Source organism: Schistocerca nitens, chromosome 4, assembly GCF_023898315.1.
Source record: "Schistocerca nitens isolate TAMUIC-IGC-003100 chromosome 4, iqSchNite1.1, whole genome shotgun sequence".
NCBI classification, from domain to species: domain Eukaryota; kingdom Metazoa; phylum Arthropoda; class Insecta; order Orthoptera; family Acrididae; genus Schistocerca; species Schistocerca nitens.
Genome location: NC_064617.1, coordinates 945,787,945 through 945,812,519, shown reverse-complemented (window position 1 = coordinate 945,812,519; position 24,575 = coordinate 945,787,945). Strand labels below are relative to the sequence as shown.

The following is a 24,575-nucleotide window of genomic DNA, read 5'->3' as shown; positions in this document are numbered from 1 at the left end:
GGCCCTAGAACGTAGAACTACTTAAACCTAACTAAACTAAGGACATCACACACACCCATGCCTAAGGCAGGATTCGACCCTGCGACCGTAGCGGTCGAGCAATTCCAGACTGTAGCGCCTGGAAATGCTCGGTCGCCCTTCGCCGGCTCCTCAAGATGGGCTGACTATGAAAAGGCAGAGAGACCTTGTGTGTACCCTACGGTGTTCCATAGTTTGGAAATACAGGTAGTGTTCATCATGACAAACGCAACTTAACCAGTAAGCGTCTCGTGACAACAATGAGGAAAGCTGATTTTGGGATATCGTACTGAAGGCCACCACTCGATATGGTTGTTTTACATAGACATACGGAGGGATCTCAACGATGCAAGGTGGAACAAGACGTACAAAATTCTAAGACGAGCATGAATAAAGTACAAACGTGCGATAGTAAAGAAATTCTAACTGTAATGTGTAAGGTAAAATATCGAGAAATTATATTGGACTGCTTGTAATTATGCGTGTCTGGACCGCTGATTAGCTTGTATCTGAAGGAAAAAATGCAGGGAATCAAAGAAAGTTCTAGGACCTGGTTAATGGACATAATTAGTCCAACGTTCCCTGTTGGAAATGGGCTACAGGTTCAGATTGACAAGGATGCAGAAATAAATCGGGCAAAGCCTATTCGAAATCACCATTTCGGTAATCATCTCAAGTAATCTACGGAAGTCATGTGAAATTTAAACCTGGGTGGATGGATCATAAAGTGAACCCCACATATCTAGAATACCGGTGCTAACCATTGCTACGCTTCACTTGATACTACCGAATGAAACTGCTTGGAGAAGACATCTCATTTCTACGGCTCGTTCTGATGTAGCCTTTCAGTGTAACGAACGCTTGTTATCAAATAGCCGTAATAAAAAAAAAATTATTTTAGTCGTATCGAAAACGATTATGAAAGGACAAAAGAATGGTAAAATTTGATAGTTAATTACTAAAGATCAGTACACAGTGAAAAGTCACTGAATTCTTAAATTCTGACAGCTAGAGTACACAAGATCGATAAATCAAGAAAGATGTAAGAAACAGATCTACATCTACATCGCACTCCGCAAGCCACCTAACGGTGCAGCGGAGGGATACTTCTGCTACCACTAACTGATTACCCCTCCCCTGTTCCACTCTCGAATGTGGCGTCGGAAGAATAACTGTCGGTAAATCTCTATCCTACGTCATTTCGCAAAATTTACACTACTAGCCATTAAAACTGCTACAGCAAGAAGAAATGCAGATAATAAACGTCTATTCATTGAACAAATGTATTATACTAGAACTGACATGTGATTACATTTTCACGCAATTTGGGAGCATACGCCTGGGCATTGACTCAAACAGAGCTTGGATGGCGTGTACAGGTATAGCTGCCCATGCAGCTTCAAAAAGATACCACAGTTCATAAGAGTAGTGACTGGCGTATTCTGACGAGCCAGTTGCTCGGCCACCGATGACCACACGTTTTCCATTGGTGAAAGATCTGGAGAATGTGCTGGCCAGGGCAGCAGTCGAACACTTCCTATATCCAGAAAGGCCCGCACAGGACCTGCAACATGCGGTCGTGCATTATCCTGCTGAAATGTAGGGTTTCGCAGGGATCGAATGAAGGGTAGAGCCAAGGATCGTCACACATCTCAAATGTAATGTCCACTGTTCAAAGTGACGTCAATGCGAACAAGAGGTGACCGAGACGTGTAACCAATGGCACACCATACCATCACGTCGGGCGATACGCCAGTATATCGATCACGAGTACACGCTTCCAATGTGCGTTCACCGCGATGTCGGCAAACAGGGATGCGACCATCATGATTCTGTAAACAGAAACTGGATACATCCCAAAAAATGACGTTTTGCCATTCGTGCATCCAGGTTCGTCGTTGAGTACACCATCGCAGGCGTTCCTGTCTGTGATGCAGCGTCGAGGGTAACCGCAGCCATCGTCTCCGAGCTGACAGTCCATGCTGCTGCAAACGTCATCGAACTGTTCGTGCAGGTGGTTGTTCTCTTGCAAACGTCCCCATCTGTTGACTCAGGGAGACGTGGCTGCACGATCCGTTAGAGCCATGTGGATAAGATGCCTGTCATCTCGACTGCTTGTGATAGGAGGCCGTTGAGATCCAGCACTGCGTTCCGTATTACCCTCCTGAACCAACCGATTCCATGTTCTGCTAACAGTCATTGGATCTGGACCAAAGCGAGCAGCAATGTCGCGATACGATAAACCGCAATCGCGATAGGCTACAATCAGACCTTTATCAAAATCGGAAACGTGATGGTACGTATTTCTCCTACTTCCACGAGGCATCACAACAACGTTTCACCAGGCAACGCCGGTCAACTGCTGTTTGTGTATGAGAAATCGGTTGGAAACTTTCGTCATCTCAGCACGTTGTAGGTGTCGCCACCGGCGCCAACCATGTGTGAATGCTCTGAAAAGCTAATCATTTGCATATAACAGCATCTTCTTTTTGTCCTTGGTTAGGTTTACGTAGTTCTTAGTTCTAGGGGACTGATGGCCTCAGATGTTAAGTCCCATTGTGCTTACAAGAAAACCTCCCCATCGCAGCCCCCTCAGATTTAGTTATAAGTTGGCACAGTGGATAGGCCTTGAAAAACTGAATCCAGATCAATCGAGAAAACAGGAAGAAGTTGTGTGGAACTATGAAAAAATAAGCAAAATATACTAACTGAGTAGTCAATGCGCAACATAGGCAACATCAAGGACAACGTAAGCTCAAGAGCGTCGTGGTCTCGTGGTTAGCGTGAGCGGCTGCGGAACGAGAGGTTCTTGGTTCAAGCCGTCCATCGACTGAATAGTTTAATTTCTAATTTTCAGACAATTATTATCGGTCCGTCCGTCCGTCCGTCCGGTGCGAGGTAACTGCGCCGCAGTATGGGGACGCCACACCTAAACAAACATCGAAACACACGACGTCAGTCGACTACAGCGCACGGAAGAGAGAGTATTCCTGCTAACGAGGCTCCCTGGCTGGCAGTTGACCGTTTACTACTTTGGACGAGTGTACATTAAATACGTCAGATGTATTCCGTGGGCAATATGAATCCAGAAAATATAGCTCGCGACTTCAATAACAATCGCACGGTTTTGCGGTGCGGTCGCAAAACACAGGCGCTAAACTTATTAGAGTGAACAGAGACGCCAGTGAACGAACGGACAGGTCATAACTTTGCGAAAAAAAAGAAAGTAAAATTTTCTCTGGAGGGTAGACTCGAACAAAGGACCTCTAGTTTCACACCAGCTCACGCTAACTGCGGGACCACGTTGCTCCTGTCCTCACACTAACCTTGATGTTGGCTATCTTGCCCATGGACTACGCAGTTTGTATATTTTGATTACTTTTTTCATAGTTCCACACAACTTCTTCTTGTTTTCTCGATTGATCTGTGTTCAGTTTTCCATGGCCTATCCACTGTGCCAACTTATAACTAAATCTGAGGGCGGTGCGATGGGGAGGTTCCCTTGTTAGTACCATTTGAATCAATCTAACATAAGCTTTGCAACATGTGCATGGTATGCGGTATATTCCGGACATTGCAAGGATGTCCCTTTTCTCCTTTGCTGAACTGAGACACTCTTTGACCTTCTTTGTCGATTCGTAATCAGTCTTTCCGCCGTATTTGCGCAATGTAAGGCCGATTCTGTCCATCATTCTGGGAATGTATGGCAGAAAGGCCGTACCCGACATTTTTTTCTGATTTGTCCCTTCGTCGAATGTTTGGCTCTGTTATACTTGTAATATAGCTTGTGGAGCACCCATTGCTCGTCAGAACATTTTCAAAGCGTTGTATTTTGCGCCTCATGTGCAGAGGCTCACATACTCTTGTCGCCCACGATACGATCGTGCCGGCCGGAGTGCGCGAGCGGTTCTACGCTCTTCAGTCTGGAACAGTGCGACCGCTACGGTCGCAGGTTCGAATCCTGCCTCGGGCATGGATGTGTGTGATGTCCTTAGGTTAGTTAGGTTTAAATAGCTCTAAGTTATACGGGACGGATGACCTCAGCTGTTAAGTCCCATAGTGCTCAGAGCCATTTGCGGCATTTTGATGCGATCGTATTAATCATTGCTCTTTTCTGGCTCGGGTGGTGATCTGAATGATTTTGCAGGCATCGGCCCCTGAGTGTCGGTTTTCGGTACACGCTGGGTTAAATTCAGGCTAGTCGTCACATATAGGGTGTATAGGAACCTGCTTTCTCGGATCGCTAGACAACATAAAACAAATCGTGTTAATGAATTTTATCACAAAATGTTTCAAATGGCGCTGAGTACTATGGGACTTAACATCTGAGGTCATTAGTCCCCTAGACTTAGAACTACTTAAACCTAACTAACCTAAGGACATCACACACATCCATGCCCAAGGCAGGGTTCGAACCTGCGACCGTAGCAGCAGCCCGGTTAAGGACTGAAGTTCTTAGAACCGCTCGGCCACAACGGCCGGCGAATTTTATTAGAAAATGAAGAAATATTGTACTTAACTTTGTGTTACACAAATGCATTGCAAACAAAGGGCAACCGAGAAAATAAGGAATCTCTTCAGTATAACAATTCCAAGTTTGAGCTACATAGAATGTACATGCAAAGTAAGTGGTGCTGACACGTCTATACAAGTCGCTAGTCTTAAATCTTCTATAGAACTGGGCTGCGACCAGTCGGGCGCGGCGCTTATGTCCTCTTCGCATAGGGGCCGGTGCTGTCGCGTTGCCGTCCTGGAGAGGGTTCGTTCCACGTGAGATTGGCTGATGTCTGTCCACAGCCTTCTCTGCTCTATCGTTCCCGACTGGAGTGCTGGCGCTTTACACCGTAACATTCCTTCTCCCCCCGCCCCCCCCCCTCCCGCCTCTCACAAAGCGATGGACCGTCGTCGTATAGGGAGCACGACAACGGTGGGGGAGGCAGGAGCGTGGGACGTTCTCAGGGACTAGAAGCTGTGGCTGCTGGAGACATCAGACTTCCAGTCGTATCCAGCCTTCGCTGTGGTGGAAACGTCCCCCGAAAAACAGCCATAGGATTCAGAAAACCGAATTATGGTCTTTGGGTCAAGACAAAATGTAGGAAATAGGAAGAAGAGATGGAATAGCGATTATAGGCTCAATAGCATGAGATTTCGTAATAATAACAGCAAAGAAGTAAGAGAAAGTGGATATATGGCATGGAGGCAGTCATAAGAAATAATAATTTTTTTGAATTAAGATGATGTAAGGAATCCTCATAAGAGAAGTTTTTGAGGAGAAATTAGAAACCATGGGGAAGGAATTTATACTGGGGTCTATTTAAGGTGATGGTTGTGTTGCAACGGAAAATACTGTCGGTTTGGCATCTCTGCTAAATAACGAATCAGATTCAGCTGTGGATCCTGAGCAAATAAATGAGTATTGTGATGTTGACAATGAGAAACAGAAATATTATTGAATTAGGAGAAGTGGAATCTACTATGATGGATGTAAATATTAAATGTGTATGGGACAATAAAGCCTGGATCTAGGGTTGTTTTGAGCAGGTATCTCCAAAGAGGCACCTGTTCCACCGATGTGAGTGATTTTAATAATGGCTAAGTATTATTCCTGTATCAAATGGTACTGACGGTGACTTTTGTCATATGCGGAATATAGCTGCAGGTAATAATGACATTTATGGTCAGAAAGTTGGTTCAAATGGCTCTGAGTACTATGGGACTTAACATCTGAGGTCATCAGTCCTCTAGAACTTAGAACTACTTAAACCTAACTAACCTAAGGACATCACACACATCCATGCACGAGGCAGGATTCGAACCTGCGAGCGTAGCGGTCACGCGGTTCCAGATGGAAGCGACTAGAACGGCTCGGCCACACCGGCCGGCGGTCGGGAAGCTGTTCCTGTATAAGATGATGTTGCTACTGATTTTTGTAATATGCAGAATATAGCTGCAGATAATGATTTTTTGTGTTAGAAGCTGTGAGTAATAGCATTAATATTAATGATGAAAATTCTATTGCAAATGGTATGAAGAAGTGGGACAGACGACTTTATTTGTTGAACGTTGAAAATAAGAAGGAGTCTTTTTTAATTCTAGAGATTGGATAGCCAAGGCAAGTGGTTTCAAAACCGGATACCTGAGAATTGGAAACTTAGTAAAAATGACTAAGCTAGGCAAATCAGGGAGGTAAGTGAAGAGAATTGTGAATACAAGGATATTTTTAAAGAATTATTTAAATGGGATAAAATATTTTCAATTATTTTGGGGAGAGTATGTATTTATGATGAGGAAAGGTAGTATGGAGAATGACAGTAGCGAGGGTAACAATCCATTTAGTGAAAATGATAAGAATGATGATGAGATTCAAACCTTCTTTATATTGGATATTATTTGAAAACTTTCACCAGAAGTTGATACTAGGCACTTGGAAGAGAGAAAGTTATAATTTTGGGACAATGTCAGGGGGATTAAGTGTAGAAAATTGAAATTTTGAAGAAGCTTTAATGTGTTAATTGCTGAGCATGATGAGATAGAACCATTTGGTGTAAATGAGATGTGTCCTATGATGAAAGACTGTGCACAGGTGTGGAGCAAGACCTTTTAGCAGAGACTAAGACGTAATTTTATTGATAAGGTTCAGTCTTTAATAAACACTGAAGTGGGAGAAATGTATGAGATTGCTTTACTGGGTACTAGGAGATCTGTTTGTGGGATAGTAGACTATTTTTGTGAGCACATTAAGAATGAGAAAACAGTTGAATTTTCAGTCACTGGAGTAAAAATAAAAAATGCTACTTGGAATTACAATAAGCCATTAAGAAGATAAGTATTAGTTGTAGGCAATGCATTTCGTATGCACCGATCTGAGCATAAATATGGTGTTATAAACAGACTTACTGCGTAATCGTAGGGCACACATTGATTTTAAAGAACAGGTACGTGAAGTAAATGCTGGAGATGACAGAAAGAGAGATAAGTTCAAGACTACCTTGACTGGGAAGTTCTTGGTGGCCAGCAAATGCGTGTACACTGAGAAGTCAAAACATTACGATCACTGCCCACAGCGAGGCTGCATGCCATTTGGTGGAGCTGCGGTCACGTGACGCAGTAACAAAAGTATGTAGGCGGAGCAGACACAGAAGGGAGATCAGCCTAGCGAAGATACGGGCTACAATTGGTGAAACCCATTGAGGTAAGCGAGTTTGACAGAGGGCAGATTATTGTTACGCAGAGCCTGTGGAAGGATATCCCGAAAACGGCGAGGCTGGTCTAATGTTCACGTGCTACTGTCGTGAGTATCTACGGGAAGAGGAAGAAGGACAATGGAACTAACACTAGGGGCGTAATGGTTCGTCCACGACTCTTCAAAGAACGAATGGTTCGGTGGCTTGTCTGTTCTGTAAAGTAGTGTACATAGTAGAGTAAGAGTTAGTTTATAGTTGACTTTACTTCGGTTTTTGAACATTATTATGTATTTGTGTTTAGGGATAAGATTTTTGGTGAAGCCTTGAGAGTGAGGCCATACTATGCGAGGAGCAGATGCTAACAGCCAGAGTGGTGTTGAATTAAGATGATGAATATTTAAAGTAGATATTTGTGTTTAGGTTAAAATCGTATTGCCTTGGGTGTATATTTTGGGGAGAAGTTCATTGTATATAGTATGTTAAGTTTAAGATGTTTGGAGATGTATTTTTTGTGGTGATATGTATGTTTCGTGGGTATATTTTGGAGGTATATCTCTTGGGAAATAGTTAGATGTAAGAATTTTGGATGGGTTAACTATATGTATTTTTATTTGATTGTGGGAGCTGAATATATGAGCAACAAACCAAAGAGAGAGAAAAGTGTTGTTCAGTAAGCTGCAACAGCTGTAATTATTGAATGATAACTGAAAATGTACATTTCAAAATTCAAAGACATTTAATTAAAATTAGAATTATTGCATAGTTTATTTACATGATTAATTCTGATTTGGACACTTTCAATACTTCATTTGGTGCATGGGAGTCTAGCTGGTAAGTGAGAAAGGTCTGAAGATGATTATGTAAGTGATATAATAGCAATATGAAGTTGTTGCGTACGATGCCTGTGTCACTTTAATTTTTGCGAAAGATATTATTTTGATTTGTGGGGTTGTCTATTCTTTATGGTTTGATTACATTAAAATACAGTACTGTATGCTGCATAGTTATTTTTTTTCATAGTCATTAAGCCGTTAAGATACAACAGTCAAATTTTGTTTTGCTTAAACTAAGAATTAATTTGTTTGCTGACGATTGCTCATGACAAGAGTCATCTGTTTAAGATTATGAGTATTATTATTTACACCACGCACTAAGTTAACTTTAGATGGAGAAACTTGCAATGGCTTGGGCTATTCTAGCTTCGAAAGGAACAAGTTACTGCTACGGAAACGGAATATCTGAATTTGGCACACATTCTTTGCGAACACTACAATCTGTTTGGTCGTGTGAGGTTTCACTCTAAGATTTGGTTTCTGGTTTTGTGAAGTCTGGATAGCAGATGGGGTGGGTTTCCATCGAACCTGCCCTTGGTATTCAGATATGTGTAAATAACAGGTTTATAAACGCATTACGAGTTGCGCAGTGGAAATACAATTAAATTGATATGTGCAACATACATATAACGTGAACGAACGTTTGAAAAAATCATGTTACCATCTTGAGATGCTGAAAAAACAGTTTCGGTCGACTGACCATCACCAGATGCATGAAAGTATTCACAGAATCATGTTACGCGAAATATAAAATCATTAACGTCAGATGATAAAACCATGAATTAGATACTGTTATCCAATCTTAATGTAAATTATGTTGTCAATCTATAAAAGCTGTGCTTGCTAATACACTTATCCATGTTATAACTGCAGTCAGCAGTAACACTGTGAACAGGTTTATATAATATTTAAATGGCGAAGCATCGTGTGAACTGAATGGCATTGAGAAGCGGTCACTTCAGATATTAGTAAGCGAGAAATGGCTCTGAGTACTATGGGACCTAACTTCTGAGGTCATCAGTCCCCTGGAACTTAGAACTACTTAAACCTAACTAACCTAAGGACATCACACACATCCATGCCGGAGGCAGGATTCCAACCTGCGACCGTAGCGGTAGCGCGGTTCCAGACTGTAACGCCTAGAACCGCTCGGCAACTTCGACCGAGTAAGGGAGAGAAACATGTATTCAAGAAGTTCTTTGCTGGGCACTGCTGCAAACGGTCATGTGGGCGAGTGTCATAAGATGAGTAGTGAGACAGTTTCATGTTGACTTGGAAAATACGCCATTGTTTACTAAGTTATAAAACAAAATATTTAGGATGATGTTGAATGTTGTCTGTTTTGGCAGGCACTGGTAAAATTTGGTAGTTAATAGGTCTCGGGACTTGTAAATATTGTGATTTTCCTTGGACTGACAGTTGTCGAATTAGAATTATGCAGGTTCCCGGGGATTTTTAGCAGGCTGCTTTGGACGTTAAAACCTTTTGAACGAAGTTGGACATGGAATACTTTCACATGAAGCGTGGATAAGGCATCAAATAAAGCGGTGATCATTGGCCATGGTAAGAACATTCGCATCATGCTACTGTGGTGAGGAACTAATAAATGCAGAGGTTTTAATTTAGTGTTTCTTAAAAAGATCCCTTTCATTACATTGTAATAAGAGAGGCGTCACAGTTACAGTGATTGATTACTTCTTTAGATTTCATTGGGCAAGAATATGAAAGCGAACCTCTCCTCTCTGGGCCTCCTAGACGCCCCTGATTAACAGAGTCCTATGTTATTGATAACTTCTCATTAAGAGATGAGCATCAAGGTCGAGGCATGCCCCAAGATAGTGTTATTCAACTACTATTTTCTCACAACATGTATAACTGCTTAGTCGATAACGACGGAAGGTCGATGAGAATTTTTCGCCGATAATGCTGTTATATATGAAGAATATTGCCGACCAATACTTGAATATTGCTCGTCGGTCTGGGATCCGTACCAGAAGGGATTGAGATCGTGAATGGAGAAGATCGAAAGTAGTACAGTGCCTTTCGTTGCAGATTCATTTCGTAAGCATGTGCCTATGAATAGTATCATATGCCTTGGGTCCCGATCTCGACTGGAGCAACTGCTTAAATTTTTGAAAAAAACAAAGAAACAAAATTCGTTAGCAAGTGCGGTCGAAGACTTCTGACATCAGGTAGCACCCTCTTCCTACCAAGGACGACATGAAAGAGAACGTTGCAGTGGTTGGAGGGTCCGGATGGCCTCTTTCCAATGGGGTGGTAAAGTGCCATTAAAATTCGAATAATCTGCAATGATCAACGGCATGGTGAGGCAGAAGACATCGGTAACCGCTCCATTACAGGTGCATAATTAAGGACCACAATGGAGAAAGCGTCATGATGACATATCCATTGGCGAAAGATTCCGAATCAGTCCCCTATTCGGATCCGTGGGACAGAATACCGAGAGGAAGGCAACAACGAGAAAAAGATTGAATAACTAACGAAATGGTAACATTCTACAAATTGGAGGGTAGGGAAGCTAGAAAATTTGAAAAGTGAAATCCAGAGGCACTGTGCAGGTGTAGTGGAGGTCAGTAACGTAAATAGAAATGAGATAAGCATTCCTGTCTTGTAGTATATATGATAATATCAACAGCAGCAGAAACGAGTATAAGGCTATTAGGAATCTTCAGGAATGGGAAGGTAGGTTAGAGAGTGAGATACTTTGAACAATTGAATAATAAGATTATTCTCTCGAGAATCGCCAGCAAACCACCCCCAGCAAAAATAATTCAGATATAAATACGGATGTCACAATAAGAAGCTGAAGAGATCGGGACAATATATGAAGGCACAGAATAGGTAATTTATTATGTAAAGGGAGATGACAACCATTAAATTGTGGGGGACAGGAAATTTGTGGTATTGTAAGAAACTGAAGACGGTGTCACGGGAGAAATTATGGTAAGAAGAAGACCTCCGCCTGTAGTTGGGAATACGCTTTTCTAAAATCTCAAGAGGAAGTGGTACACTTGGAAAAAGGCTGGAGACAGAGGAAGACTCCAGTCGGGTTATATCAAGTGATAGAGAACTCGAAATGTGGTACTGGACTGTAAGGCTTAACCAGGAGCATTGTGCAGGTAGCACTAAGTATCTACGGTCGGACGAGTTATATAATATATTATATACACAAACCTTCCTCGTAAATCAGTCTGTCTGTAAGTGACAACCGTATTATAATCGCTACAGTAATTCCTGAGAATAGTCTCCATATACGGACAGAAAAAGGAGGCGAGGTGCTATCGTCCGTCCAGAACGGGTAGAGACTGATTCTATTCCTTGCGAATAAGCAGCGTCAGAGAAGTAACTCTGGTGGCAGCTGGACTAAGAACTCTAAACAACAGATGCGCCTTCGACAAGTCAGTTGTCAGCAGGCAGTGTTAACCAATGGAAATGTCGCCCTAGTGTGTCAACGTGGTTGCGTCACAAATCGCTATGTAGTAGAGTGCTGAAGATATTCTGTTGAGTGTTTAGAAAAAGAGAAAAGTGTGATCCAAGTTTGTACCGCACATCTTGACGCCTGAACTAAAAACAACAACGTGAAGATTGCTAGTGCAACTTAACTGAAACGAAGAAAAACCATCAAGAGTGACGCGACTTGGAGTTATCAATACAAATCCTCTACAAAACGACATAGTGCAGAATTTGTTGCATGAAAGTTTTCGACGTTTTACTAAAGAGAGAATATATTTTTAGTAACCCAGTTTCAAAACTTCTTGGACTGACGAGGTGTATATATTCTGTTCAAGCTTCGCTTTGCTTTGCAGATGCGGCGGCTGTCTACTTTAGTGCTTTTACAATCTCATTTTCTCTCATGTCTGTCATATATCTCGTCTCATTAACACAAAATTTCACTTCAAATGCCAGCTGAATGTGGCACATATAACAATACATATGTTAAACACTTATCATTACTATAATTATAAATCGTACAGAGAAATCTTCCTCGTGAATCAGTTTGTTAATGGGAACTGCATGAAAATACCTACAGTAATTCCTGAGATCAGCCCTTAAAAACAAACGGGGAAAACGGCGGAACCTTCAATTTTACTATGCATAGATGAAAAATTTTCTGATAATGTACGTTAATGGCACTGAAACATGGAATCTACGAAAAACGGAACAGAAAAGAAACAAATCATTTTAGATGTGGTGCTACAGAAGAATGTTGAAAATTAGTTGGACTGAGAAGGTAAGAAATGGGCAGGGTGTTGGGGGAGGGGGTGGGGGCAAGTTTTACATAAAATAGTTAAGGAAGAGAGAGATTGCAATACATCCAGCAAAGAACTGAGGACGCATGTTGGAAGTGCTACTCTGAGACGCAAAGCTTGGCACAGGAGAAGAATTCGTGGTGGTCCGAATCAAACCACTCAAAAAACTGAAGTCTAAAGTAAACAAAGAATAAAAGAGTCGACAGAAATTTAAAGGTCGCGTCTGGAAGAAAAAAAGTGGAAAGGAGTGGAATACGGAAGTACAGAGGCATTATGAGGTGCATTCGAATTTCAGTGCAGCTGTAGATACAGGGACACTGAAAACTAAAGAAGGCCTTTGGTTAAGAATAGACATCTCTAAAAAAGGCAGTCATTGAATTTGGACCGATTAATATACTTGCTCGAACAGTTTTCTGGGATTGGATGAGACAATTCAGGTTTATCAGTTAAGTGTATTTCAATTATCATTTATGTCTGTTAAGGTCTACCAGACTCGTAGGAAGCCAATGCTGATATTGTTTGTCCAAGAAAATCTATATAAATAAACTGATCTACAAGTCTGTCTGCTCTGCGGCCGTTTCTGTTGGTCTTTAAGGCAGAACAGGGATCTACGACACACAGCAGTCTAATAAGAATTCCTTTACTTGTGATATAATTGTACATGTTGACTAAGGGCTCAAGATAGACGAAAAAAATCTGTGAAGTCGTTTTCGTCGTTTGTTACGTCTGGAGGGGAGACCAAAATTAGAGCGACTGTTGTTGATAGCTGCTCTCTGCTCCCTGCCCCCCCTCCCCCCCCTCTCTCTCTCTCTGAGAATTGAAAACTTACAAATACGGCCCATATTGCTGCAAACAATAACTGCAGTCTTTATTCGTGTGATAGTCAAGTAGTATACGGTGCAGGCGTTACCCACAGCTCGTAAGTAATTGAATAATGAGTTGAAAACAGTCAAAACATGTTGAGAAAGGAATGGTTTTTTTACAATACTTTTTTCACTGTTCGTTTCAGTCCTTTGGTCACTGGGCCGTGGCGGCTCGGGTGTGATCTATCGAACGTACCGCTTATAATATCGCTGTATCGCGGAGAAAAGGTGGAAGTGGCGCCCCCTCGTGGGGGAAGTCGGCGAGGCACTTGTGACAGGCGAGTAGTTGGATTTTGGAGGGCGAGCATAAACAGTGAGATAGCAGTAGTGCGCGGAGCTTTGGACGCTTGACCTTACTATTAGGAGTCCATTGCGTAAGGCCGCGTATATCCTGTGAGGACTTGTGTTCTGCATTTCAAAACTTAGTTCTTGTCATTCACTGAACTGCTCAAATGCATTCATACTTCTCTGCTTAAGTGTTATTGTTTTACGCCCCTCTGAATGGGAAAAATGATAAAGGTCCTTACTATTACTGACCTTCTTGTGTGCCACTGACTTAGTTGTGTTTTTCAGCCACGTAATTTGTGCGTTTATTGTAACGAATCGATGTCTGTTTCTGATTAATGTTTCCCTGTGACACTGAGTGTTAATCTTGTAACGAACACTGTTTTAGACATTTTAATCAGTGTGTTGTTACTCGCAAGTGGAGAGCGGAGGCGGTTTATTGGCCATGATGATGTGTTGGTAGATCCATTTCACGAGTCCAGGCCAGTCACCCGGAGATTTAGAGGTTGTATGTTGTGTTAAGTTAATACTCCTTATTTTAAGTGCAGTGCCCTCATGCGGGAAGTTTATGTGGTTTTGCGCAGATTGCGCGGTATGTTTTGATGACTCTGAATTCAGTGTGTTAAGTTAGTACTCCTTATCTTAAGCGGAGTGTGCTCATGCACCGGACGTTTATGTGGTTTTGCGCAGATTACACGGTACGTTTAGATGACTGAATTCACAGTGTTAAGTGGTGTCCTCTGAGGTGCTGGAAGTAGGGGATAGACAGCTGTTTTGGACACGTTGTATATGCGAATAATTTATGTCCTTATTACTTTGGTGAGTTGCTTGCCCTTTGTGTCACAGGTGGTGCTAATTTCATTAATTTCGCGATCGGTCTTCGCAAAGGCTGCGGGAGGAACCGACCCACTGTGGCAAGTAGTTACGTAGTAGCGCCCACCGTAGCGGGCGTTGTGTACTAGCCCGACGCCTTCCTGTACTTGGAGGCGGGAGCGTGTTGACTGGTTTCTTGACGGCTTGCAGTCTGGGAAACCGTGCTTTTGGTGTACACGTGGAAGACTTATGTTTTGCTTCCAGTACCTCGGAGTCGCTCTATGTGGATAATGAGAACGACTTATGTTGTTGGTGGTTCCGGCCGAAAGTGGTTCATTTGCTAAACAGAAGGTGTATATGCATTTCTTTAACATAATTCTGTAATCATGTTTAGGTGGTTGTGTTTTTTTAAGTCAATTGAATTGTTGTTCGTAGGTTACTATTTATGGCCATTAACTTATGCAGACATTTAATAGCAAGGATGTGTATTAAATTCTGGTTTCAAGTTGTGCTGATTATGTGGGGAAATTGCTTTGAACAGACATTTAATTAATTAGTAAACAAATGAATGCTATTTGTGAGTTGAAGTTTATTGTGTTCCTAAACATATTAACAATTATTTTTAGTAGTTCACTTATGCAGTTAGGCGATTTACAAGACCTGTTGTGTTGTTTCCTTCTAAAAATATTATCAATGTTATTAATAAAGAAGTGTGTTCTAAAAAAATAAACAGTGAATGAAGTGCCTCCAATCCCTTTGGTCCACACCTTGAGTCATTCACCCTTGGGTGGCATTAACAAACCGTGAAAACCCATTTCAGTCACCTTCCTATGTCAGGTAAATGATACCTGAAGAGGATGGTATAATCGAAACCGGTAGCATATAAACAGTTACTTTATAAGTAGCTCTTGCCAGTTTAGAAATACACTAAAGTAAAAAAAACTGCAACACCAAAAAATAATTAATGTAGAGTAATGAAATATCGGGAATACATTTTTTCTAGGCAACATATTTAAGTACTTAACATTGAAAGATCAGAGGCCAATGGAAGCTCAAGAAAAGGCATTGGAACCGTGAGACATTGGTACGCTGCTAAGCGTTGTAACCGCCAGAATGTTGAACGCAAAAATGCAAACATGCTTGCGTGAGTTGTACGTGTGGTGGACGTCAGGTTGTGGGATGGAGTTTCATGCCTGGTGCACTTGGTCGGTCAATACAGGGGCGGTTAATGCTGGATACTGATTACGCTGAGGTCGTCGTCCGATTACGGCCATACATGCTCGACTGGAGATAGACCTGGTGATCGACCAGGAGAAGCAACATGTCGACATTCTGTAGAGCATGTTGGCCTACAATAGCGATATGTGGACGAGCGTTATCCTGTTGGAAAGCAGCAACTGAAGTATTGCTCATGAATGGCAGCAAAACAAGTCCAATTACTAGACTGGTATACAATTTTGCAGTTAGGGTGAGTGGGACAATCACGAAAGTGCTCCTACTGCCGAACGAAAACACACCCCTGACCATAACTCCAGGTCTAGGTCGGTCTAGCACGCAGACAGGTAGTTTGTAGGTCTTCAACTGGCGTCCTTCTAACCAATCTACAGCCATCGCTTGGACCGATGTAGAACCGCGTTTGATCGAAAACGTGATAGGCTTCCACCCTGCTCTCAAATGAGCTCTCGCTTGACTCCACTGAAGTCGTAAATGGCGGCGATTAGGGGTCAACATGTCTGGCACGGAGCTGTCCTTGAAGTAACTGATTGGTAACAGTTTGTTGTGTGTCTGTGGTGCCAGCTGCTGCTAAATTTACTGCTGCAGATACAGTACGATGGACTACAGCCATACGCTGAAGGCGACGCTCTTCCTTCTCGAGTCCGCAGCTCGTGGTCGTGCGGTAGCTTTCTCGCTTCCCACGCCCGGGGTCCCGGGTTCGATTCCCGGCGGGGCCAGGGATTTTCTCTGCCTCGTGATGACTGGGTGTTGTGTGATGTCCTTAGGTTAGTTAGGTTTAAGTAGTTCTAAGTTCTAGGGGACTGATGACCATAGATGTTAAGTCCCATAGTGCTCAGAGCCATTTTTTCCTTCTCGAGAGTCCACATGGCCGTCTGGAGTGACCATACATACCGGTAACCACTGCTGTCACGGCAAGTTTTTCTGGAATATCGCAGAAGGAACTTCCAGATCCTCGTAGTCCTCTTACACGATATCGTTCAAACTCAGTAAGGTGTTGCTGATAATGGCGCCTTTGTCACCGTAAAGGCATTCTTGACTAACACCAACTCACCACGTCCAGTGTCAAAGGTAACTAGCTTTCAGGACCATTCGTGTGTGTCCTTAAATCAAACATGATTTGCTCTCTCACAGTGGCACTGCTAGCGCTCCCTTTACGCGACTGGCGCCATATCTGAATAGATATTTCACATGTAGAAACAGACCTACGAACTTTCGTTTATGACGTACATTTCCTTCTTGGTGTTGCGATTTTGTTACCGTCAGTGGTTGATATTTTTCTATCATTATGTATCCATTCACTTTACAGTACAATGTAGCAAAGAGTCATTAGCATGATGAAGTATCTAAACCTACATCGGTAATTACTGCACAAACGGCTCTGTTCATGACCATGCAACAAGAGATAGACTCAGCTTACATACATCAAGAATAAATAAACATAAAACTCAAAACAGCATTTTCTACCAAGGAATGAAACTGTACATTAAATCACCAAAAGAGATTAAAGAAATTGCAAAAATACACTTATTTAAAAAGGCAGCTAAAAAGTACCTGTTACGCAATACATTTTATACATTGATGGATTACTTAGATGAAACAGAGTAGGGGTTTGATAAAAAAATGTTTTACAATTAAATAATAAAAATAATGATTATAAAACATGCAACGTTCGACATACACCTTCACTTTATGCTTTTTCTTCTTATTTCTTTCTAGGAATACTTACCCCCAAGCTATACATAACACAATACTAACACCTCTTCCTCTTTCTTAGCTCAATATCTCACTCGTTATGGATGGATGCTGACTCAGTTTTTCAGGATAGCAGATGGGAAGTTACGGTACAGAAAATGGCCCAGAGATCGGCAGTGTGTGTGTTTGTGTGTGTACGTGTGTGTGTGTGTGTGTGTGTGTGTGTGTGTGTGTGTGTGTAGTGAGTGAAGTGTTATGAAACAATGTGTGTATAGTGTGTGTATTACATAGTGTGTGCATTATATAGTGCGGCTTACATTATTTAATAACTTCTGTGTAAAAAAGTTTTGTATACCAGCAGTAAATTTAATGATTGTCTGTAACTAGAAGTCTGTAAATATATATGTATTCGAATTAGCTTATTTTAAATTGATCTACACTTGTAAATACTTTGACACGTCCTATATCCTTGTAAAAAGAGATCTACGGATGAATAAAGCTGCTACTACTACTAGTACTACTATTACTACTACTACTACTACATCTATACTCCGCAACCCACGATACGTGACAGAGGGTACTTCTGGCACCATTAACTTCACTTCCATTCAGCGTTCCATTGGCGGACGGCTCAAAGGTAAAATAACTGCCGGTAAACCTTTGTATAAGCTCTAATTCCTCAGATGTTTTCGTTATGGTCATTTCGGGAGACGTATGCGAAATGACGTAATATGTTATCTGTCCCTTCCCGGAAAGAGCACTTTCGAAATTTCAGCTTTAAACATCCCTGTGTTGCTCACCGGCTCTACTGTAGAAGCCCGCACGTAAGTTTGTTGAGCATCGTAGCGCACTGGCCCCGAATGAACGATCCTGTGATGAAACGTGCCACTCTTTGTCGGATCTTCACTGTCTCATCTATTAACCAAACTTTGTAACGACCCCACTCTGAGGAATGAAACAGAAGAATCGAATGAACAAACGTTTTGTAAGCCACACCTTTCGTGGATAAATTACACTTTCTTTAGTTTCTTCTAATGGACTTAGTCTGTTACCTGCTTTTCATACAGTTTGTTTTACGTGTTCATTCCACTTTAGGTCGCTGCGCGTGGTCACTCTTAGGTATTTTACGCTGTTTACTATCTCCAGTGGTTTTTCGACACTTGTGAAACTGCACAATAATGAATTTCTTCGCCTATTTATGAGCCACATCCTACAATGATTTAAGTTCAGGGTGAACTACCAGTCCCTCCGTAGGTCTTTCTGCAATTTGCTACAGTCTTCTTATATACATCTACGTCATCTGCCAATAGACTTATGGCTCTTGCAATGTTATAAACTGAGTCATTTACATATACTGCAAACAGTAGTTGTCCTGCCGCACACTCTTTGGGCATTAAGCCATGCGTGGCTCATGTTTCCGCCATCATGTATTTTACAGCCTGTTTTTAACTTACTTCCACCTCACTACGTTAATTTAAGTTACTACTGTCACTGAGTTGCTGCTTTTCCTGACCGTGACCGGCGCTAGCAGCGCGTATCGATATATCACCTCTCGTAGAATCTTTGCGTGACTTCCCGGTCGTTGTCTGTCGTAAGGAGTTCGGGTACCGGAGTTCGGAATGCCGTCAGTTGGAACGCGTCTGGAGCGCAGTCCGGATCTGCCTGTCGGGGAGTTGCAATGCGGCACTAGTGCAGTCGGATTGGAGCAGTGAGGTCTGCGTCGACATGGCTCGCCCGACCATTGCCGCCACGCATCACTTGAGCTGGGCACGGTTTTGGTCGATCGTCCTACCGGTCGACGCGTGTGGGCTCGCCGATCGTTCATGAGTCGGCTGTGTTTGTGCATCCATTCCTGATTTGTCTTCCTGCGTGCTTAGTTACTGATGGGTATCGTTCAGGTCTTCGTGAAAGTGTTTGTCAGGTTGTGCGTGTAGTTAGCGTTATTTCCACTGACGACTATTTTAGATGTTGTCGGCATTCTGAGGGAGTCGGTCGGTTGCTGCAGGCCAGGGAAATTATCTCCGCGCAGTGCCGTCGGCTGGGTGCGCTGGCGGTTCCTGCGCAGTGTCGGAGCGTGTGTGGAGCTGTCCGATCGCTAAGAGCTTCGTGGTTCACCGACCCAGGAAGTCAAAAATGGTTCAAATGGCTCTGAGCACTATGGGACTTAACATCTATGGTCATCAGTCCCCTAGAACTTAGAACTACTTAAACCTAACTAACCTAAGGACATCACCCAACACCCAGCCATCACGAGGCAGAGAAAATCCCTGACCCCGCCGGGAATCGAACCCGGGAACCCGGGCGTGGGAAGCGAGAACGCTACCGCACGACCACGAGATGCGGGCCAGGAAGTCAAAGTTGAGTAGTGGTTTCAAGTAACCAAGCCCCGTCCATCCATGTTGTGTGGTTTGTTTCGGTGGTTCGCTGTTGGGGAGGTTTTCCTGTGAGCAACACCGAGTGTTTCTATTGCTCAAATTTAGCCGCCATGCGGTGGAATTAACTATATTGTTTGATTGCAATTCAAGTGCACCAGCGGAATTTTCTGTCTTGTGGCCGTTAGTGTTTCGGTTACCTGCCCTGGGCACTAACCTAATTTGGGCCAGTGTTCTTTCCTCACCTGTTGTCGCTGTCCAACACGGTGTGTAGTTTTGGCAGCTTAATATATATATACATATTTCATTGTGGATAATCACGTCCGTAACATTTTGTGTTTGATTTCTCATGTACCGACTGGTGGCAAGCAAGTCCTTTGTTGGTCCGTAGCCGGCCGAAGTGGCCGTGCGGTTAAAGGCGCTGCAGTCTGGAACCGCAAGACTGCTACGGTCGCAGGTTCGAATCCTGCCTCGGGCATGGATGTTTGTGATGTCCTTAGGTTAGTTACGTTTAACTAGTTCTAAGTTCTAGGGGACTAATGACCTCAGCAGTTGAGTCCCATAGTGCTCAGAGCCATTTGAACCATTTTTTTGTTGGTCCGTCCGTGGCTGTCCCTTGGATGGGATTCGAAGGATCAAGTGTAATTGGGCTCACCACCTGTGTCACTTAAACGATGGCAGACCGACCCCCTGGAGGTTCTGAGTGCTGTCTTCTGTCCTTCTCACCAGTATTTAATTGTCTGTTTATAATCGATTATAGCCAATGATTTAAAAAATTCTTAGTTTTACTGTGTTTTATGTAAGTAAGTCTGAATTCCAGCAAGTGGATATTTGCTGTAAGCTTATTGCCGTTGTATTGTCTTTTCTTCAGACCCGTTTCAGCTACTTGTAACTTAAGGCTTATGGTTATATATATTTTTTTTAATTTTAGAAAATTAATTGTTGGCCTTCAGCCTAGGAACCTTATTCTTAAAATTACCTTTCAAGCTTAAACGTTGCAGCCTTCTGCCTTGCAAAGGTTATGGTAATTTATTTTAAAATCTTGAAAGTTTTACTGTCTGCCTTCAGCCGTTTGTGTTGCATCTTGATTATGTTTGTCTACCCACCCCTGCCTTGAGGCTTTCAACCTAGCTGCGTTATATATACATACATACACACACACACACACACACACACACACACACACACACACACACACACACACATATATATATATATATATATATATATATATATATATATATATTATTTGCTATTTTAACTGCATTTTTAGCTTGTTGATTTTTAAGATTTCTTGTTTGGAGGCCTTCAGCCGTGAAAGATTTGGAGTCTGAAACTCGTTGTTGTAAAAGTTCGGCTATGTGCCGCTTTGGTTGTAATTGTGTTATTAAATTAAAATAAATTACAATTTTAGGGTGAAACTGACTCCAACCTTAATTGGCCCTTTCCACAATCCTAATCACATGTTCTTTCCAGCGGGATTAGCGGGCGTCTCTGGCATTCCTGGAGTTTTCCTTACATTTTTCGATTTTATTCCGTTAAGAGAGACAGGAATGTTGAGTTCTGTTCGCAAGGAACCCTTAGTCTACCAAATTTCTGGTCCGATACTCGGTAAGCTGACCTTTCGCTCATTAAACGGTGTTACGGAGTTCCAGTGCCTTCCAAAAATTAAGAAGTCTCTGGATCCATCTAGGTGCCGGCATTTATACAGCCGTGGCTCTCACAGACTAATAGAGCGAGCTGATTTTCGTAAGATCCCTGCTTGAATTTTTATCGAGAAGATTTACATCCTCCTGAAACATAACACGTGCACCTTGAAGATGTTTCTTAAATACATAAAAGCAGTAGTTACCTTTACCATGTCCGCCTCCGTAGCGCAGCTGTAGCGTTACCGCCTATCATGCAAAGGGGCCCGGGTTCGATTCCCGGCAGAGGAATGGGTGTTTCATCATTATTGATATGGAAGTCGCCAAAGTGGCGTCAACTAAAAAGACTTGCAGTACGGCGGCCGAACGCCGAAGGGGATATCCCGGCCAATAAATGCCATACGATCATATATACATTTACGATTGGTGAAAACCTCCACAAGGAGCTAAGATTGCCAACTGTACTATCAAACTGTTTGGATTGGAATCATTGTTATATGAATACTTGGCGTTCTAGCGAAATATATTCGTAGAATTTGTCATCCCAATCACTCGCCAACGAATTAGTCGATTCACCTCAGTACAATATAGGCAATATCGCTGCCTTACGAGTGTTGTATGCACCAAGTGTTGCATCAGCCTCGACGCACGGTTCTCGTCCAAGGAGTACATGGAGGGAAGGTCAGCGGCCAGTACTTTCACGTCAAGGCGCCTCCGGACAATGATATAAATAGCGTGGTAGCTGGAGCCCAGTCACAGTTCAGCAGCTGCAACAGCCAACAACCCCAAGAGCCAACAATGAAGACTCTGGTGAGTGCAATAGCGTCATCTAGTGTTCACAGCTGGTCTCGGAAACGTCTGATCACTGTGTGGCTTGCCACACATACTTATGTAGTATCGAACCCACAATTTGTATTTGTGGTTTCCATTTTGTTCCATTTCTCAGTAAAAGCTGACTGAGGTGGTACATTATAGCTCTAGTGCATTCTAACCAGATTTGTTCTCACCATGATTTGCATTATCTCTGGACTACCTAAACCACACAAAGAACTATTCTACTGGTTCTAAGAACATGAAATCACTAGTAATTTGGAGCATTATCCCTTCGACAAGATGGTCATGAGTCAGTCTACTAGGACTATTTAGAATAGAATATCCGTATGATACACGTTCAGTGCACGTCATGCAGTTGTGGGCTTTGCCCATAATGGCCTAACACACAAAAACAGGAAATGCAATTAAGCTATTTCTAAAGGTGCTATCACTATCGACTAATTTATAACATAGATAAGCATAAAATAGCAGCATCATGGAATGATCAATTCTGACATCGCTCTACCGTACTTTCAGCAAGTTTAGCAGTGGGTTACTTTCAGAAACGATCAACGTGCAACAGAAATCCAACGTAATCTAGCATGAAATCGTCATCGACAAATTCAGATATAACAAATTCTGCTGTACTATCAGGATATAAATTTCATAATTAATAGGAACTCTCATACAAGTGATAGAGGGTGAAAATAAATAGAGGATGTGGCTTATTTAGGCAGTACTGGGGTGGTTAGGTTAAGAAGTGAGACATTGAAGGTAGTATATGACTTTTTGCTATTTGGACAGAAAGGTAACTGACAAATCAAAGGTAGAGGGTGTATATAACGCAGACTGGCACTAGTAAAAAACGGGTTATGGAAAAATATATGTTTGTTAACATGAAATTAAAATTTACGATCAAGTATATCTTTTCTGAAGGCATTTGTGAGGACTGTAATCTTTTACACACGTAAAACGTGTAAAATAAATCCATACAAGAAGACAACAGAAGCTTCAAGCTTGATTACAGAGGAGATGATGATAATGATGCGTGGTTTGTGGGGAGCTCAAGTGCGTGGTCATCAGCGCCATTACAAAGTCCCAACGCTTACACAGTCCAATTTTTGTCGTAGTCCAATATAGCCACTGTCATGAATGATGATGATGATGATGTTGAAATGATGAGGACAACACAAACGCCCAGTGCCTAGGCGGGGAAAATCCGCCCAGGAATCGACCCCGGGTCCCCATAATCCAGAGGCGACAACGACAGCCACTAGACCACGAGCTGTTGACTACAGAGGAGAGTATGGGGCAAAAACGTTTAGGGGGATGCCAAGAATCGCCTACAGCAAGCAGGTTCAGATGACTGTAAGTAGCAGTACTTATGCAGAGATCAAGTGAGTTACGCTGTAGAGAGTAGGACGGAGGACTATTGCAACAGTATGAACAAACGGTTTTAGATCAAATTGCTTTCTGTCTTAGATAGTTATGAATTCATATGATTTTATTTTGAATTGATCTGAAAATCAGAAGGTTAAAACACAATAATGAGTATGATTTTTCTGTCCCATAGATCGTCCTGAGCGTGGTGCTGGCCGTGGCAGTGGCGAAGCCCGGCTACCTGGGCGCTGGACTGCTGGGTGCCGGTCTGGCAGCCCCGGCCATCGCAGCCGCCCCCATCGCCGTGCCGGCGATCCCGCAGCCCCCCGCCAACATCATCATCGGACCCGGCGGAGTGCCGCTGGACACCCCTGAGGTGGCGGCAGCCCGCGGCGCCCACCTGGCCACCGTAGCTCAGACGCGGGCCCGCGACGCCATCATCAACTCGGCCGCCATCCTCGCCGCCCCCGCCGCCATCGCCGCCCCCGCCGCTATCGCCGCCCCCGCCGCCATTGCCGCCGCCCCCGCCTACGCCGTCGGTCCTCCCGCGCTGATTGGTGGCCTCGCCCCCTCGATCGCCGCCCTGGGCCCAGCGGTGGCTGGCGCCCCCGGAGCCCTGGCTGCTGCCGCCCACTTGCAGGCCAAGGCTGCCCTGCTGGGCTGAACTGCACTCTACAACAACTTCTATGTCGACTGAGCACAAATGAATATGTCTTAGAGCTTTATATTAGAGCACCACACAGAGGCTACAGAGATTCATGTACATAGATATTTATAATAAAATCTACAAATTTACTTTCTTGTTCAACTCTCTGGAACCTACTTATTTAATCCATAGTAGTACAGTGCAAAACCTTCAATTATCTAAACGATATTGGATAAACCGAATGCACTATCCTTTCAACCACTGTTAATCTGTGCAAAAAGAGTCCCATGTCCTTTTACTAGATGTCAATACAGAAATACCTTTGTTTGCAGCAATAATTTAAGTGGGTGCCGTTGATGGCAATGGGATCTAGTTCAACAAGTTTTCTCTGGAATGATACATTTTCAGCTGCTGAGCTCTTGCGAGGCCATCGTTTATTGGAAGACTCTCTGGTCAAATAACTTATGGGAATGCAGCTGGATAACGTCATCGACAACTGCCGATATTTGGACAGGTCAGCAAC

General features: G+C 42.9%; 2 protein-coding genes across 2 annotated transcripts in view; both read left to right on the top strand.

Annotated features, from left to right (window-relative positions):
* LOC126253612 (cuticle protein 38-like) overlaps window positions 1-24,201 on the top strand; it is a 99,419-nt gene extending 75,218 nt beyond the window's left edge. Inside the window, exon 3 of the mRNA XM_049955077.1 lies at window positions 24,053-24,201. Coding sequence (XP_049811034.1) covers window positions 24,053-24,070 — 18 coding nt within the window. The 3' untranslated portion in view covers window positions 24,071-24,201. The remainder of the gene's footprint in view (window positions 1-24,052) is intronic.
* LOC126253611 (cuticle protein 38-like) overlaps window positions 1-24,201 on the top strand; it is a 28,330-nt gene extending 4,129 nt beyond the window's left edge. The window contains exon 2 of the mRNA XM_049955075.1: window positions 23,600-24,201. Within this exon, the coding sequence (XP_049811032.1) occupies window positions 23,600-24,070 (471 nt within the window). The 3' untranslated portion in view covers window positions 24,071-24,201. The remainder of the gene's footprint in view (window positions 1-23,599) is intronic.
* Window positions 24,202-24,575: the final 374 nt, after the last annotated feature.